We start from the raw sequence: 15,771 nt of genomic DNA on the forward strand, positions 1-15,771 counted from the left end.
ATGCAAATATTAAATATAGATGCCTACATGAAGAGGTGCACCTAGGATACATGGCACCCAAGTCAGAAATGTATTTTGGCAACCCCCACCCAGAACTGTAAAATAAAAAAAGGTTTGCGTCTCCCTTTGCACCACCCCTAACCCCCTTTTTGTAGGGAGCGTACACATACTGATATTCATATACATATACACATACACATTCAAATTCACACATACTGTACACAGATACATCCATTTACACACAGACACATATACAGAGACAAACACGTTCATATGCATACCTACAGACTCATACACACACACACTTGTAAAAACACATTTATATATACACACACACACACACACACACACACACACTAGGCATGTGCATGGGGAAAATTCTCGGTTCGGTTCGGCATTCCGAAATTTGGGATTTTCGCAATTCGGGACTTCGGCAATTCGGCACTTCAAGACTTCGGAACTTCGGCAACTTCGGAACTTCTGCACATCAGCAACTTCGGCACTTCAACACTTCGGCACTTCGACACTTCGACACGTCGGCACTTCGACACTTCGGCACTTCGACACTTCGGAACTTGGGCACTTCGGAACTTCGGCACTTCAGCACTTCGGCACTTCGGCACTTCGGCACTTCGGCACTTCGGCACTTCAGCACTTCGACACTTCAGAACTTCGACACTTCGCAAATTCAGCAACTTCGGCAACTTCGGAATTTTGGAACTTCGGAATTTCGGAACTTCGGCATTTCGGAATTTCGGGACTTCGGCACCTCGGGACTTCTCTTGCAGCCGCTTGGTAGATAACTCCCTAATTCCCACGGTGTTAGGGAGTTATCTACCAAAAGGCTGAAAGACCTAAATTGGTCTTTCAGCCATATTTCCTAATACTAAGTAAAAATTACTTAGTATTAGTAAATTTTGCACCTACTCGCTATACCGCGAGTAGGGGCATGTCTAGTAAACAGTGAGCAGCCTGTGACTGCTCACTGTTTAAAAAAAATGGTGCCCCTCCCCGGCCCCCAACCCTGAGCAGCGGGTGGGGGCCCTAAAGTAAAATGATGGGGGGGACCTATTGTCTTACCCCCTGGCCCCCACCCCTGAGAGGCGGGTGGGGGCCCTAAATACTAATAAGGGGGGGACCTAATGTCCTCCACCCGGACCCCCACCACTGAGCGGTGGATGGGGGCCCTAAACAAGAATAAGGGGGGGACCTAATGTCCTCCCCCCTGGCCCCCACCCCTGAGCGGTGGGTGGGGGCCCTAAACAAGGAAAAGGGGGGGACCTAGTGTCCGCCCCCCTGGCCCCCACCCCTCAGCAGGGGGTGGGGGCCCTAAATACTGATAAGGGGGGGAACCTAAGGTCCTCCCCCTGGCCCCCACCCCTGAGCGGCGGGTGGGGGCCCTAAATACTAATAAGGGGGGGACCTAATATCCTCCCCCCTGGCCCCCACCCCTGAGTGGCGTGTGGGTGCCCTAAATTGGAATAAGGGGGGGACCTAATGTCCTCCCCCCTGGCCCCCACTCCTGAGCGGCGGGTGGGGGCCCTAAATTGGAATAAGGGGGGGACCTAGTGTCCTCCCCCCTGGCCCCCACACCTGAGCAGCGGGTGGGGGCCCTAAAAAAAATGCCCCCCCAGGTGACTAGGGGTCCCCAAACCCCTAGTCACCCCCTCCCCCCCAATAAAAATTATCCCCCCTACCTACCCCCCTCACCCTAAAAACTAATGTGGGGGGGCCTTTAACTAAGTACCTGTAAAAAATAAATAAATACCATTAAATGTTTTTTCTTTCTTCTAAAATCTTGTTTTTTCAGCCCCCAAAAAGGGCAAATAAAAAACCATAATAACTGACGCAATTATTAAAAAAAAAAAAAAAAAACGAGCGCAAAAAAAAATCCATCTTCACCCATGGGACTGTGCTCTGCAGGGCGGGGGAAGGCGTATAAAGCCTTGCCCCGCTCTGCAATTAGGCTCAGAGCACTCTGATTTGTGGGTTTAAGCCATCCAATCAGAGTGCTCTGACAGGTAAATGAAGAGACTGACAGGTAAGTCTCTACATTTACCTGTCACAGCACTCTGATTGGTTGGTTTGAAATCCACCAATCAGAGTGCTCTGTGTCATTTTACACAGCGTGAGAAAATTATTTGGAATTTTCCCACGCTGTGTAATTTGACTCATAACTCTCTGATTGGTTACTTAATCCACCAGAGAGTTATGAGTCAAATTACACAGCGTGGGAGTTTGTTTTCCCCCTTATTAGTATTTAGGGCCCCCACCCACCGCTCAGGGGTGGGGGCCAGGGGGAGGACATTAGGTCCCCCCCCCTACTCTGATTTAGGGCCCCCACCCGCCGCTCAGGGGTGGAGGCCCGGGGGGGAGGACAATAGGTTCCCCCCCATTATTTTACATTAGGGCCCCCACCTGCCGCTCAGGGGTGGGAGCCGGGAGCAATATTTTTTTTTTTTTTTTTTTTTTTACAGTGAGCAGCCACAGGCTGCTCACTGTTTAATAGACATTCCCCTACTCACGGTATAGCGAGTAGGGGCATAATTTACTAATACTAAGTAATCTTTACTTAGTATTAGTAAATTTGTCTGAAAGACCAATTCAGGTCTTTCAGCCTTTTAGTAGATAGCTCCCTAATACCGTGGGAATTAGGGAGTTATCTACTTATTCATTCCTAGTAAAAACAAAGAACGTTACCTGCGCTCTGGCCTAAATCCCCATGTGCATTTAACCCCTTAAGGACCAAACTTCTGGAATAAAAGGGAATCATGACATGTCACACATGTCATGTGTCCTTAAGGGGTTAAACAAAATGGAGGCTCTTTAGTTTTATTCTAATGGCCATTTGAATATATAAGCTCACCAGCCAAGTCAAGGCAAGCCTCAATAGGTGAGTTCCTACACTAGCCATTAGATATGCTGATATCAGCCAAGAATCTCCAGTAAGACAGAAAGGGGTATTTTATAAACCCTTTCACATTTAACCCTTTATAGGGCTTCTACACATTCAATAAACTTTGCTGGGATCAGACAAAGTTTAAACGTCTCTAATGAGACATGAAGGGGTGTTTTATAAACCCCTACATACTTTACCCTGAATAGGGCTATAACACATACAAATCACCTTGCTGGTATCAGCTAAAAGGCAAATTTCTCTGATGAGACAGGAAGGGGTGCTACCCCTATATACTTATAAAGTCTTAATAAGTTGTGTGTGTAGAAGCCCTATAAAGGGTTACATGTTAAAGGGTTTATAAAATACCCCTTCCTGTCTTACTGGAGATTCTTCGCTGATATCAGCATATCTAATGGCTAGTGTAGGAACTCATCTAAAAAACTAAAGAGCCTCCATTTTGTTTAAATGCACATGGGGATTTAGGCCAGAGTGCAGGTAACGTTCTTTTTTTTTACTATGTATTTTAAGCTGTTGGATACTAAGCTACTGCTGCTGTAAGCGCGGTGCTTTATCTCAGTGTTTGTATACTTATTCATTCCTGTCATTACATTGACTGGCCAAGTAACTTACATTTTATATGAATGTATGTTACTTGATTGTTGTAAGTGTTGCAAATGCTTACAGCTGAATCCTGGCTATGTTTGTATACTTTGTATTTAAAATTGTTTACAATGTAACATTCTTCTTCTTTCACTGGGTAAGTATATTAGTACTTAGGCAATACTGTGCTTTGGAACTTCGGCACTTCGGCACTTTGACACTTCGGAACTTTGACACTTCGGAACTTTGACACTTCGGAACTTTGACACTTCGGAACTTTGACACATCGGAACTTTGACACTTCGGAACTTTGACACTTCGGAACTTCGGCAACTTCGGAACTTCAGCACTTCAGCACTTCGCCACTTCGGAAATTCGGTAATTTCGGAACTTTGGGACCTCGGCAATTCGGCACATCGGTAATTCGGACATTCGGAAGTACCCGAATGTCCGAATTGTCCGATATTCGTCCGAATTCATATTCGGACCGAAACGAATTGCACATGTTTAACACACACACAGACTCATATACAGACACAGACATTCAGCCAATTATACACACACTCATAATTACATCCATACATACATACCAACATTTAACTTTTATTTTAATAAATAATAAAAGAGCTGTTTCCCCTTGACAGAAAGAACTGGAGTGGAACCTCATCCCTGAGGTCCAGTACGGTGCTGGTATCATTCTCCACTGATAGTCCAGCTCACTGCTGCTCTGTACTGTTGCTCTGGGATAACTTCATATTCCAGCTCCAGCAACAATACGCTGTGCACAAAGCCACTGGGAGATCAGTGCAGAGTGATCTCAGCACCGCAAGTACCCACAACACAGCCACGGAGCATGCACCTGACATGCCACACCCCCACAAGCGACATGCTGAAAGAGAGGTGTCTGCTCTGTCTGAAGAGGTGTGGGGTGCTGTACACTCCCTGTCGCATGGGGTGGACCAGTCCCTGACCCCCTTTCGTCCCTACATGCAAAGCTTTGTTTTCTATTGTGATATGAGTATTAGTAGAAAGCATGTACAACCTAGTTAAGAGTCTGCACTACAAAGTATTTGTGCATTCTCTGCTTTTTTAATTCGATGCAGATGTTGCGCAGCTTTCACATGCAATCTAGAGTTGTTAGATAAGTCCATATAGACTTTACATGTGATCTAGGGGTTATGTTCTCAAGCCATGCATTCCTGATAGAAAATCGCAACATTTCCATACAAAATCCACTGAGGTGTTTGTCTGAAACAATTACGTCAAAACTGCATAAATTGTGCTCATTGCCTCAAAGTAGCACTGTTACTATGCGTTATGAGACGAGGTTGCTAGGCACACTTGCTGGCACAATGGGCTAATGGATGAAAATGGTGGGTTATGTAGGCCCCAAAAGGAAAGTCAAACACCGAAAGGCAGTGAGAATTATCATGTGGCTGTTAATTTTATGCTATGGCACACTTGCTTGGCAGATTGGCTTGCCCGGCAGGACAGTAAAAAATAATATTTAGTTATGATTTGTACGCCTTACCACACTTACTGGGCACAATTCTATGAGAAATGAGTACTCATCGCAGAAAAAAACCCAACTAACTCTAAATACCATAAGGCACACAAAAAACACAAATTCAATACAGCAACTTGCTTACTGGTTTTGGTTAACAAATGCTTGCGTCTTCTGTAAAGATATTTAACATTGTAATTACCATTAGCGATTACATTTGCTGATGATAAGTCATGCCAGCTCCATTCTGTCTGCGTCTGGGCGTTTTCGGTTTTACGTTCCCTGCCTTTCAGCACAGCAGATGATCTGAAAAAAGTAATTAGAAAACCATGTAACTATGTTTATTTAATTTTTTTTTTAATTAAAGGCAGGTATTAACAAGTCACTGGCAAACAAAGTTTTCTATTTTTTGCTGTTTATTTAACAATACCCAAGTCCAATGTCAATGCCCTTCAACAAATATATGATTTTTCCCTTTGGTTACAAGACTCACCAGATGTGTTTATTGCTTGAATAACTTTCTCGGACATGTGAGAAGAATCGAAATGACCAAGGTTCAAATAACAACAAAAACATTACAACAATAATATCCAATGGGAAAAAAGTCACTGATATAATATATCTCTGTCATTTTACATTAAAAGTCATAAGACTTGAAGTCTAACCTTTGTAGCACTGTTTCCAGGACTATTTCTCCTAGAAACATTTTTCTTTATATGTTTACCATTTATTGTATAATGCACTTTGACAGAGCATGTTACATTAACGTTACATCATTGCAAGATTGATAACCAAAGAGTTATGGGTAGAATATACTGCGCTATTTAGCTATAGGATATTGAGATTATTAAACAAATTATACATTAAAGAGTCACAGTAAGCATACAGATACTCACAACGGTTGCATATAACAAATGACAGAACATCAACGTTACATTCAATGACAATAATATAAACAGCCTTGTACAAATGATTATTTTTTTTTAAACATACACCCTTTTTAAATTCTATGGTTTTACATATCAGGACATAATAACAATTATCTGTTCCTTAGCAGGTCTTTAAATTAGGTAAATACAACCTCAGATTAACAACAACACAACACATGGCATATTATACCGTGTTATTTGACAAAAATAAAGCCAAAATGGAGAAGCCATGTGTGAAAAACTAAGTACACATTTGCTGGTTCCATAGGAATTAAGATGTTAAGTAGCAGACAGATGCTGCTAATCAAATGCCCTTGATTAATTGATCATCAGCAAGTGTGACTGTTGCGGACCGTTTCGCTCACAAGAGGATAAAAAAACGTTTAGGCGATAATCCCCTTTCAGATAGACCAGCAGCTACTGCAATCACCAACCTCCCGAACTCCAAACTGCACGAATCCCCCAACTCCCGAACAGGAAACACACGAACCCTGGAAGCAGCCGAACAGGAAAAGTCCTACGAACAGCTTACACTCCTGGCAATCGGCATACAGTCAAATTCCCCCCAAGAATGAGACGACACTTCACTTTGAGGGTTAAGCAGGAACTCCCTGATTTATTCACACAACTGTCTTATAAAGGATTCTCCCATGCAAGGGAGGGATTTACAACAATTACACAATACACCAATCACACATGAGTTACCTCCCACAATGCCTCACAATCCCTCCCCTCTGGCCTGGAGATAATTGGGGAAGGAATCTAATTATCTCCAAGGACAGAGGCAAAACTCCATTACCCACATGGCAGACAAAAAGACAGTAAAATACATAAAATTACATACTGATACATTTAACACATAAAACACACATTTCTACATATCCCCAGATAGCTTAGAACTGAGCGCACATTATTACGTGAATGGCACTCAGATCACACAAATACAGTTTAATTGCCATGGAGCCAAAGTCTTTAATTACACGGATAGGCATAGCTATCTGGGTTAAAACATATCCACATATCCCAAAGTACCGACTGAACTGGTGTTCGACACCAAGGGCACGAATAGGAACCAGGGGGCGGACGGCTCAGCTGTGTTCGCACAAGTAAGTGTCCGTTTTCAGTTCCACTGTGTTAGTGCTGAACACCGCTGGCCTTTCGGGACTTAAAATGGCCGCTGCCACGTGTTTGGCAAACGAACAAAGGCCACCCAGTGTTCATCAATTAAGTTGCGGTTAACCGCAGCTTCTGGGCGGTCAATTGGCGGCACACTCCAGCTCCCCTGTGGTCCCCCGTTCGATTGTTGTAATCTACCGAACACCCCGGCAGAAAGGCACGAATAAGCCTTTCTGCAGGGAAAATAAACGGTTTAACCTGCAGGGCCATAGTCCAAAGGGAGCAGGCGAGCAACCAGGCTTCTCCAGTTCACAGTGGCGAGGTTGGTTTTGCCACAGTGACTACCTCTATAAAGTCAAAGTTTTAGCAGTTTGCTGGTCTGGAGCATTCAGGTGTGTGTTAACACAATTCCAAGGATGAAAGACAACAGCAGCAATCCTAGAGAAGTAATTGTTGTTGCCCCTCAATCTGGGAAAGGTTATAAGGCCTTTTCCAAACAATTTATATTCCCTTGACTGTATAAACACTCATCAAAACTGAGTAAGTTACAGTTATGGAAGGTAGTAATCAAGATGATGGTTACAATGATATTGGGAGGGCAGTGTTAAGGAGTATATTGGAAAGCTTTAGTGAAAAGGTGCGTGTTTAGGAGCATGTAAGAGGATATGAGAGAGTTTGGCTAATTGGATGTGGGGTCAGTGTCTCAACAGACTAGTCCCCCCTTGTGCATGCCATTGAGGTTGACACTGTTCTTCCTAATGCTTGGTTGATTGTATCATGTGGGATAGGCAACCTTCGGCTCTGCAGATGTTTTGGACTACACCTCCCATGATGCTTTGCCAGCATTATGTGTGTAAGAGCATTATGGGGGATGTAGTCCACAACATCTTGAGATCCCTGCCGTTAGCATGATCCCTGTTAAAGGGATTCTCTAGTGCCAGGAAAACAAACCCATTTTCCCAGCACTAGAGAATCCTGGAGTGTCCCCCTCCCTCCCGCCCCCCATCCCATGTCGCTGAAGGGGTTAAAACTTACCTGAATCCAGCGCCAATGTCCCTCAACTCTGGGTCAGACTCCGTCCACGTTTTTTTTCCCCGGCGATGTCCGCCGATGGGGGAGACATAATGCGTATGCGCGGAAATAGCTGGGCGCGCCCATTAGACCTCCCCATAGGAAAGCATTATTCTTTTTTTAAAATTGTTCTTTATTAAATTTTCACATACAAAGTTGTATATCAAAGTCATCCAACCACACAACACAAATACATGGTTCATCAGTAAGGACTAAAAACTATTTTTTTTTTATCAAGATATAATCTTATATTATGTCTTACATATGAAGCAATATTCTTACAAAAGACAAAAACAAAGACAAAACCTGCGCGACTAAGTAAAAGATAAAGAATTAAACATTAATCCTGTCAGTATTAGAACTCAGCCAAGGATGCCATATTTTTTTATATGAACCAAATCTTTAAAAAGCCAAAAAAAATGGGGGCGGGGCCTGGCTGCCAAATGGAATGGACGCATGCAGAGTCAGCTCCGACCGAAACTCTAAGAAATCGTCTTAATACTGACCTTCTCAAACACAACCATTGCAACCCGAGAGCTAGAAATAGCCTACAATCAGCCCTGATCTATTTCAGAGCTTTACAGGCGCATCCCAAGCAATTTCAGCTCAAAACGTTATTGCGGCCTACCCGGGAGTGAGAGTGCGGGGTAGGCGGACGCTCTCCCCACCTGAACTCCTGCGGGAACAAGCAGACGCAGTACGGGCACCCGTTCCCCCCCCCTCTGCCCGTGGGGGTCATCCCGGCCTTAGCACTCCAGTCACTGGAGTACCTGTAGCCCCGAACAAGCACACGCTGCAGCCTGAATCTTACCGTCTCAGGCAACCTAAGATGGCGGACGCCAGGCCTCTCACCATACCGACTGAATCTACCGTAACAAAGCTGGACAAGATATTGGAGGCATTCTGGTGGAAGCTAGAGGAGAGGCAACAATCTGCAAACTCACAGCGCCGCTCACCTCCTGCAGCCCAGCGGACCAAGCCGACTCCACAGCGGCAGAACGGTCTTATACTCAGGTGTCAGAAGAGAGTGAGAGCCGGGCGGTCGACTCCAGGGGGTAAATCAGCTCACAGAGCTCCCCCGCAGAGACCCCCTTTCAAAAGAGGAATCCAACAGCCCCACTGGGAGACGTATAGCCCAGGCTCCAACACCAAACAGAGCTTCCTGACACCACCAGGTACCAGCCTTCATGCTGCAAGAAAAGCCGGTCTGGGTTGGAGAGGGAGAGCGATGAAGGGATATGGAGCTCACGGAGATCCCTCCCATCATGTATGCCTTAAAGCTGGACTGGAAAAGGACTGCTCGGCGTGGCCTACCAGAGGCATTGGCCGAGACCCTGACCCTGCCTAACAGCCGACCCCAAACAGACACCAGCACAAATATATCTGTCGACCACCCTTAATGTTTCTCACATAAATGTCTCTTTCTTTTATGTTACTCCTGCTATAATTTCATTTAAAGGACAAAGCAGTGTTATGCTCGTCCACTAATTATATGCCATTTGTTTTGGCTTGTTTTCGCACTGTATATTTTTGCCTCCAGCCTTGTGATATGGTTTCATGTATAAGCATAGTCTACAGTTTACTTAAAATAACCCGTTTGGTTGCAGAGCTAAATCTGTATCTGCTTGTCATGTCTAATCTTAAATATAAAAATGTGCAGCTTAAAATATATTGTTATTTAGTGAAGCAGAACGCAACTTGCATACTACCAGTATAGTACCCTTTGAAGTGTAGTTTTTAGCATATTGTAGTCTACATACAGCTAGGCATATTTGACAAGCATAGATGAGCATATGAGACACCTGCAGTGTGTGTTCCAAGCAATTTCACGTCCCTGAGAGCTACAGATACAAGCGTATACCTAAGCTTGTATATATAACATAAAAATGTGCAGCTCTTTCCATGCCATATATGTACTAAAATTGTGTTTATTTCTTGACTGCATACGCCTTCGTGGCATTATTACACAAATGTTAACCCCTGCATACAAAAATAAAGAATAATAATTTTAAAAAAAGCCAAAAAATAAAATTTTTCCATCAGACAATGAAAATAATTTGATTTATAATTTGGGATCAGAGGGATTTCTCGTTTTTTCTTCCACATTCTTGACATAAGCCATGAAGAAATTAATAATCAAAAATGTTCAATTTTTATTAATGTTATCTAAGTTTAGATGTAAAATGGCCTTTTCTGGCGATACCTTACATTTCAGCTTTAAGATATCTAAGATTATTTTAAATAGCTTAGACCATGTATTATTAACTAGTCTACAAGACCACCAGATATGAACAAATGAGTGTAATACAGGGATGCTGTGTAATTTGACTCATAACAGTCTGATTGGTTACTTAATCCACCAATCAGAGTGGTATGAGTCAAATTACACAGCGTGGGAAAATTCCAAAGAACTTTCCCACGCTGTGTAAAATGACACAGAGCACTCTGATTGGTGTATTTCAAACCAACCAATCAGAGTGCGGTGACAGGTAAATGGCTTAAACCCACCAATCAGAGTGCTCTGAGCCTAATTGCAGGGCGGGGCAAGGCTTTATAAGCCTTCCCCCGCCCTGCAGAGCTCAGTCTGCGCGGAGCCCTCCATGGGTGAAGATGGATTATTTTTTTTTGCGCTCGTTTTTTTTTTTTTTTTATTGCGTCGGTTATTATGGTTTTTTATTTGGCCTTTTTTGGGGCTGAAAAAAGAAGATTTTAGAAGAAAGCAAACATCCAATGGCAAGTTTTTTTCTTTTTCTTTACAGGTTCTTAGTTAAAGGTTCCCCCCTTATTATTTTTAGGGTGAGGGGGGTAGGTAGGGGGATACTTTTTTTTGGGGGGGAGGGGGTGACTAGGGGTTTGGGGACCTCTAGTCACCTGGGGACACACATTTTTTTTAGGGCCCCCACCCGCCGCTCAGGGGAGGGGGCCAGGGGGAGGACAATAGGTCCCCCCCTATTGGTAATTAGGGCCCCCACCCGCCGCTCAGGGTTGGGGGCCGGGGGGAGGACAATAGATCCCCCCCATTGGTATATAGGGCCCTAACCCGCCGCTCAGGGGTGGGGGCCAGGGGGGAGGACCTTAGGTCCCCCCCCTTTTTAGTATTTAGGGCTATGGGGGGGATAAGGAATAATAAACACAGGTTACTGGCTATGGGGGGATAATGTATAATAAACACAGGTTACTGGCTATGGGGGATTATGTATAATAAACAAAAAAATAATACAAAAAAAAAATGAATGCAGCTTCAGAATTAATCTAAATTGTATGCTGTCTAGGAGGTGGGAGGGTCTGGGAGGGAGGGTCTGCTGCTGATTGGTTGCAATGTGTCTGCTGACTGTGAGGTACAGGGTCAAAGTTTACTCAATGATGACGAATAGGGGGCGTACCAAACATCGCATATGTTCGCCATCCGTGGCGAACACGAACACGCTATGTTGGCCGGGAACTATTCACCGGCGAACCGTCCAGGACATCACTACCACTGAATAATGCTTTCCTTCACATAGGTCTAAAGGAAAGAATTATTCAATGCTTTCCTATGGGGATTCCGGCGACGCTGGAGGTGCTCGTGCATAGCATAAGGACGTTCAGCGTTCAAAAGTCGTCTAAGAAGACTGAAGTCCTTCTAGTCACTGTCAGGTAGACAGGCACTAGAGGAGGACTTAACCCTGCAAGGTAAATATTGCAGTTTATAAAAACTGCAATAATTACACTTGCAGGGTTAAGGGTGATGGGAGTTGGCACCCAGGCCACTTTAATGAGCTGAAGTGGTCTGGGTGCCTACAGCGTCCCGTTAACAGGGTTATGTCTACCCTATCGATAGTAGAGTGCATTTGTGTTATTTAAGGTAAAAAGCAATAAAGCAGCTAAAGTTCAGCACCTTTCAAAAAAATAAAGTTACTTGGTGAGTTGGCTTCCTGATTAGTATAGTAAATGTTGTATTACAATAAAATTTTTATCTAAATAGGAATATACCTGAATCTGTATTGCAATAACAATGTATCTAAATAGGAATATACCTGAATCTGTATTACAATCAGAATTTATCTAAATAGGAGTATACCTGAATCTCTATTACAATCAGAATTTATCTAAATATGAATATACCTGAATCTGTATTACAATAAGAATTTATCTAAATAGGAATATACCTGAATCTCTATTACAATCAGAATTTATCTAAATAGGAGTATACCTGAATCTGGTTCTAGTATCAGTTGATTTGGTTAAGGAGTCTGTTAATACATCTTCTTTAATTCCTGTTGGGGAGAAAGATACATGTGAATTATACATTCTGTAAGACAAGATTAAAATAATTTCAGTTGCCTTTATTTATGTTGTATTAGCAGTTTATTAAAAATGTACTTCCAGTAAAACATTTAAGAATAGTGTAGTTTTTAAACTTAGCATTATGGCACATTCTACAGACAGTTGACACTAAAACAGAAAGCTGAAAGAATTTGTAAATCGATCGAAGTAATGAAAATGTAAACTATCTGTCTGGAGCAACATTTTATGCAACTAAAACACTAAAATTTGCAAGAGGGAGTGCAATGTTTTTTTTTTTAAGTAATGATTTGTGCTTAACACACTCAGAGATAAACATTTCTGATGAGAGAAAGTCTATAAACACTTTAGAGTTCCAATATCAGTGTTACTGTATTATGTGAACCTGAATATAAGTTGACCTTCATCTAAGTCTTAATAATGGATCAATAAAATATGGTTATAAAAAGTCTGCAAAGTAAAATTGTATATTTTCATGTTTTCACAGAACATAATGATTACCTGCTAGAAATATTAGAGAGTCTCTAGGATATTGAGATATATGAAGGGGGAGGTAATAAAATGATGCTAAGTGAGATGGGAATCAGGTGTGAGTGTAAGAGCCCCATCCCTATAAAACTAATACACACCTTGGTACCTGTGTCTGTTATGCTCTGATCTAAAGATGCTTCTATGCGACTCAAATAAAAAACTGTTGATATTCGTGTAGTTGTAAAGTTTTATAAAATGATTGCCAAAGACATGTCTGTTGGTAAACATATTCACCAAAACTGTCACCAGTATCTAAACTCAAACCAAGAGTAATGATTGCAGTGCTCAAATGGGTAACCAGGAGCAGTAGGGTTATAGCAATAGTTTGAAGCATCAATAGCAGGTCTCGTACTGGCTAATGTATACCAACCAACCATAGGTAAGGAAGTGGGGAGAGGGGCACAGTACCTCTGATGCATTTCATGTCACCTAGGCAAAGCCAAAAAATGTGTGTTTGTCATATGCACATAAGGATTAGCCCTTTCAGCGAGTGTAGGAGGGGCTCCATTTGCAAAGACTGCTACAGAATCACATTGCATGAGCAGAAATACCCGGCAAATTCCTCCCATTTAAAAACATGATTTTGCTGCTAATTTTTTTGTAATTTTTCAATGGTGTCACCAAAAGTGTGACCAGCACATAAGATCTTGAACAGTCTTATAGATTGTAAGATCGTTTGAGAAAGACCTTCTTCAGCTCATATTGTGATGTAATTCCAGTAAAATACAAGTTTAGCAGGCTAAGATTGCCACAAGGCATATGTATGTATATGTGTTTGTAGTATCAGTTAGTTAATAACACGTAGCTAAGATACTGTCATCACTGTACTGACCAGGTGCAGGAATGTAAGAACTGGAATTACGCGTCCCTCTCCTTTGTATCAGATGAGCCACGTGGTTAGACCGGATGGATGAGTTTAGACTCTATTCATTAAATAGGTTAAGGGTATGTGTGGGTGTAGTTAATTGTGGGAGGAGCTACAGTGCTATATAAGGAATGTACTCTATGTATTCAGTACTCAGACTTTGCTGTATTTTGGTGACGCTAGTCCCTCTGAGTCCCGATCGGTGATCCAATAAAGAATCTCTTCCTTCCTGAAGAAACCTGTGTCCATCTCTCTGTACTTGGCTTCCGTCAGTTTCTCCGGTATCATTTGGTGCATTGGCCGGGAAGCTCATCGTTCAACGGTAGCTGAGAGGCAGAGGCGTGAGACGGTCTATCTTTGCCCACGTTCTCTACGGCTGCACCCCTGAACTTCTGCGTGGACCTCCCTTCGTCTCGGCGCCACTGGTCTGTTGTCCAGGAGATCATCGGCCTCTACGTGAGAAGTGCTGGGGTGTCCCCGTCGATGAGTGTGAACTCAGGTTCAGGAACGAGGAGGTAAGATAACTGCTGTTTTAGACGGCAGGACCCGCTAGGGGTATACCGATTGTGCGGTAGGCCCAAAGGGGTTTTTGAATCTGTATCTGCCCCCTCTGTCGGAGGGAAGGAGCGAAGGCGCACCGCTCGATCGAACGCTCTTTAGTCAGACCGTTTGATTTGGTTAGTCAGGCGGGGTCCTGGTGTAAGATAGCCCTAGCCGGACACCGGTGTCTTGTCTAGACTAGCGTTCTAGGGTGTATATTACGTTCGCTAGGTCGGAGGGACCGGGAGACTAAGCGGCGCCTGTGTAAATTCGGTTCGCTAGTTCTCATCCTATCTGGGCTAAGTGGGAAGGCGTGTAAATTTGGAACCCACTAGACTTTTGATAGTGCGACTAAGAGGCGCCTGTGTAAATTCGGTTCTCTAGCTCGCTATATATGTGGTGATTGGGCAGTGTGGCTAACCAAAACGGGTGTATATAGTTTTAGGTAGTCCATTCAAGGTACTGGCCAATAGTTTAGTTGGGAATTGTAAATGTGTTAACGATTGTTTTAGTAAAGTGTATATCTTGTTAGATAGCGCGAGCTCAGCCGTCTAGCGAGAGTGTTAATAGTGTGTTGCTGTATTATAGTGCACGGTACCATAACCCTGTATATTTACTGACATTATATAATAAGTACTAATCATTGTCGTCCATTGCATGTTTAACACCATAACCACTAATAATTGTATTGTGACCTTAACTTGTGCTTTGACCTATGCTAACCGTACTGTAACCGCTATTTGTAAAAGACGATGTTACTGGGGTGTGTTATAGACGGGTAATTCGTATATAGAGAATTATAGCGTGGGTGACTGTATAGTTACGCCAAAGGGCATAATATTGATTATATAGTGACTGGTGTAACAGCTGTGTGTGTACGGGAATTCCCTGAGTGTTTATTGTTATTGTGTACGTTTCACTTGGTAACCGTACCACGTGGTGCTGTTGCCAGAGGAAACGGGTGTGACTGTTGAATAGTACGCGTGTATAGTATTCGTTGTCGACGACGTTCCATTGTTAAGTATGGGTGCGTCGCAGTCAACGATTCCGGATCCCTTAGGATGTATGGTTAAGAATTTTAAAAAGGGATTCAAAGTTTGTGATTTTGGGGTAAAGATGTCTCCTGTACGTTTGGTCACTTTGTGTACTAGGGAGTGGCCTACTTTGGTTGCGGCATGGCCGCCACGTGGCAGTTTGGATCCAACTCTGGTACAGCGCTTACACGTGGCTGTATCGGGTAGGCCTGAACTTTACGGCCAGTTTCCTTATATTGACTGTTGGAGACAGGCCGTAAATGACTCGCCAAAATGGCTCCAGACATGCCACGAGGAGCAGTGTCGCCTCATGGTAGCTAGGACTTGCTCGTCCACTAGGACTGGTGTTAGGCCCATTTTGGACACGCCCCCTGAGTCCGAGATCCCTTTGCCGCCCC

At 43.3% G+C, this 15,771-nt stretch overlaps 1 protein-coding gene across 1 annotated transcript in view; it reads right to left on the reverse strand.

Moving 5' to 3' along the window:
- The window catches only part of ERICH6B (glutamate rich 6B), a 224,478-nt gene that overhangs the window by 174,598 nt on the left and 34,109 nt on the right, over positions 1-15,771 (reverse strand). The window contains exons 3-4 of the mRNA XM_063444714.1: positions 12,312-12,375; positions 5,206-5,309 (exon numbers count right to left, since the gene is read on the reverse strand). Of these exons, the coding sequence (XP_063300784.1) occupies positions 5,206-5,309; positions 12,312-12,375 (168 nt within the window). The remainder of the gene's footprint in view (positions 1-5,205; positions 5,310-12,311; positions 12,376-15,771) is intronic.

This window comes from Pelobates fuscus, chromosome 1 (genome assembly GCF_036172605.1).
Source record: "Pelobates fuscus isolate aPelFus1 chromosome 1, aPelFus1.pri, whole genome shotgun sequence".
NCBI classification, from domain to species: domain Eukaryota; kingdom Metazoa; phylum Chordata; class Amphibia; order Anura; family Pelobatidae; genus Pelobates; species Pelobates fuscus.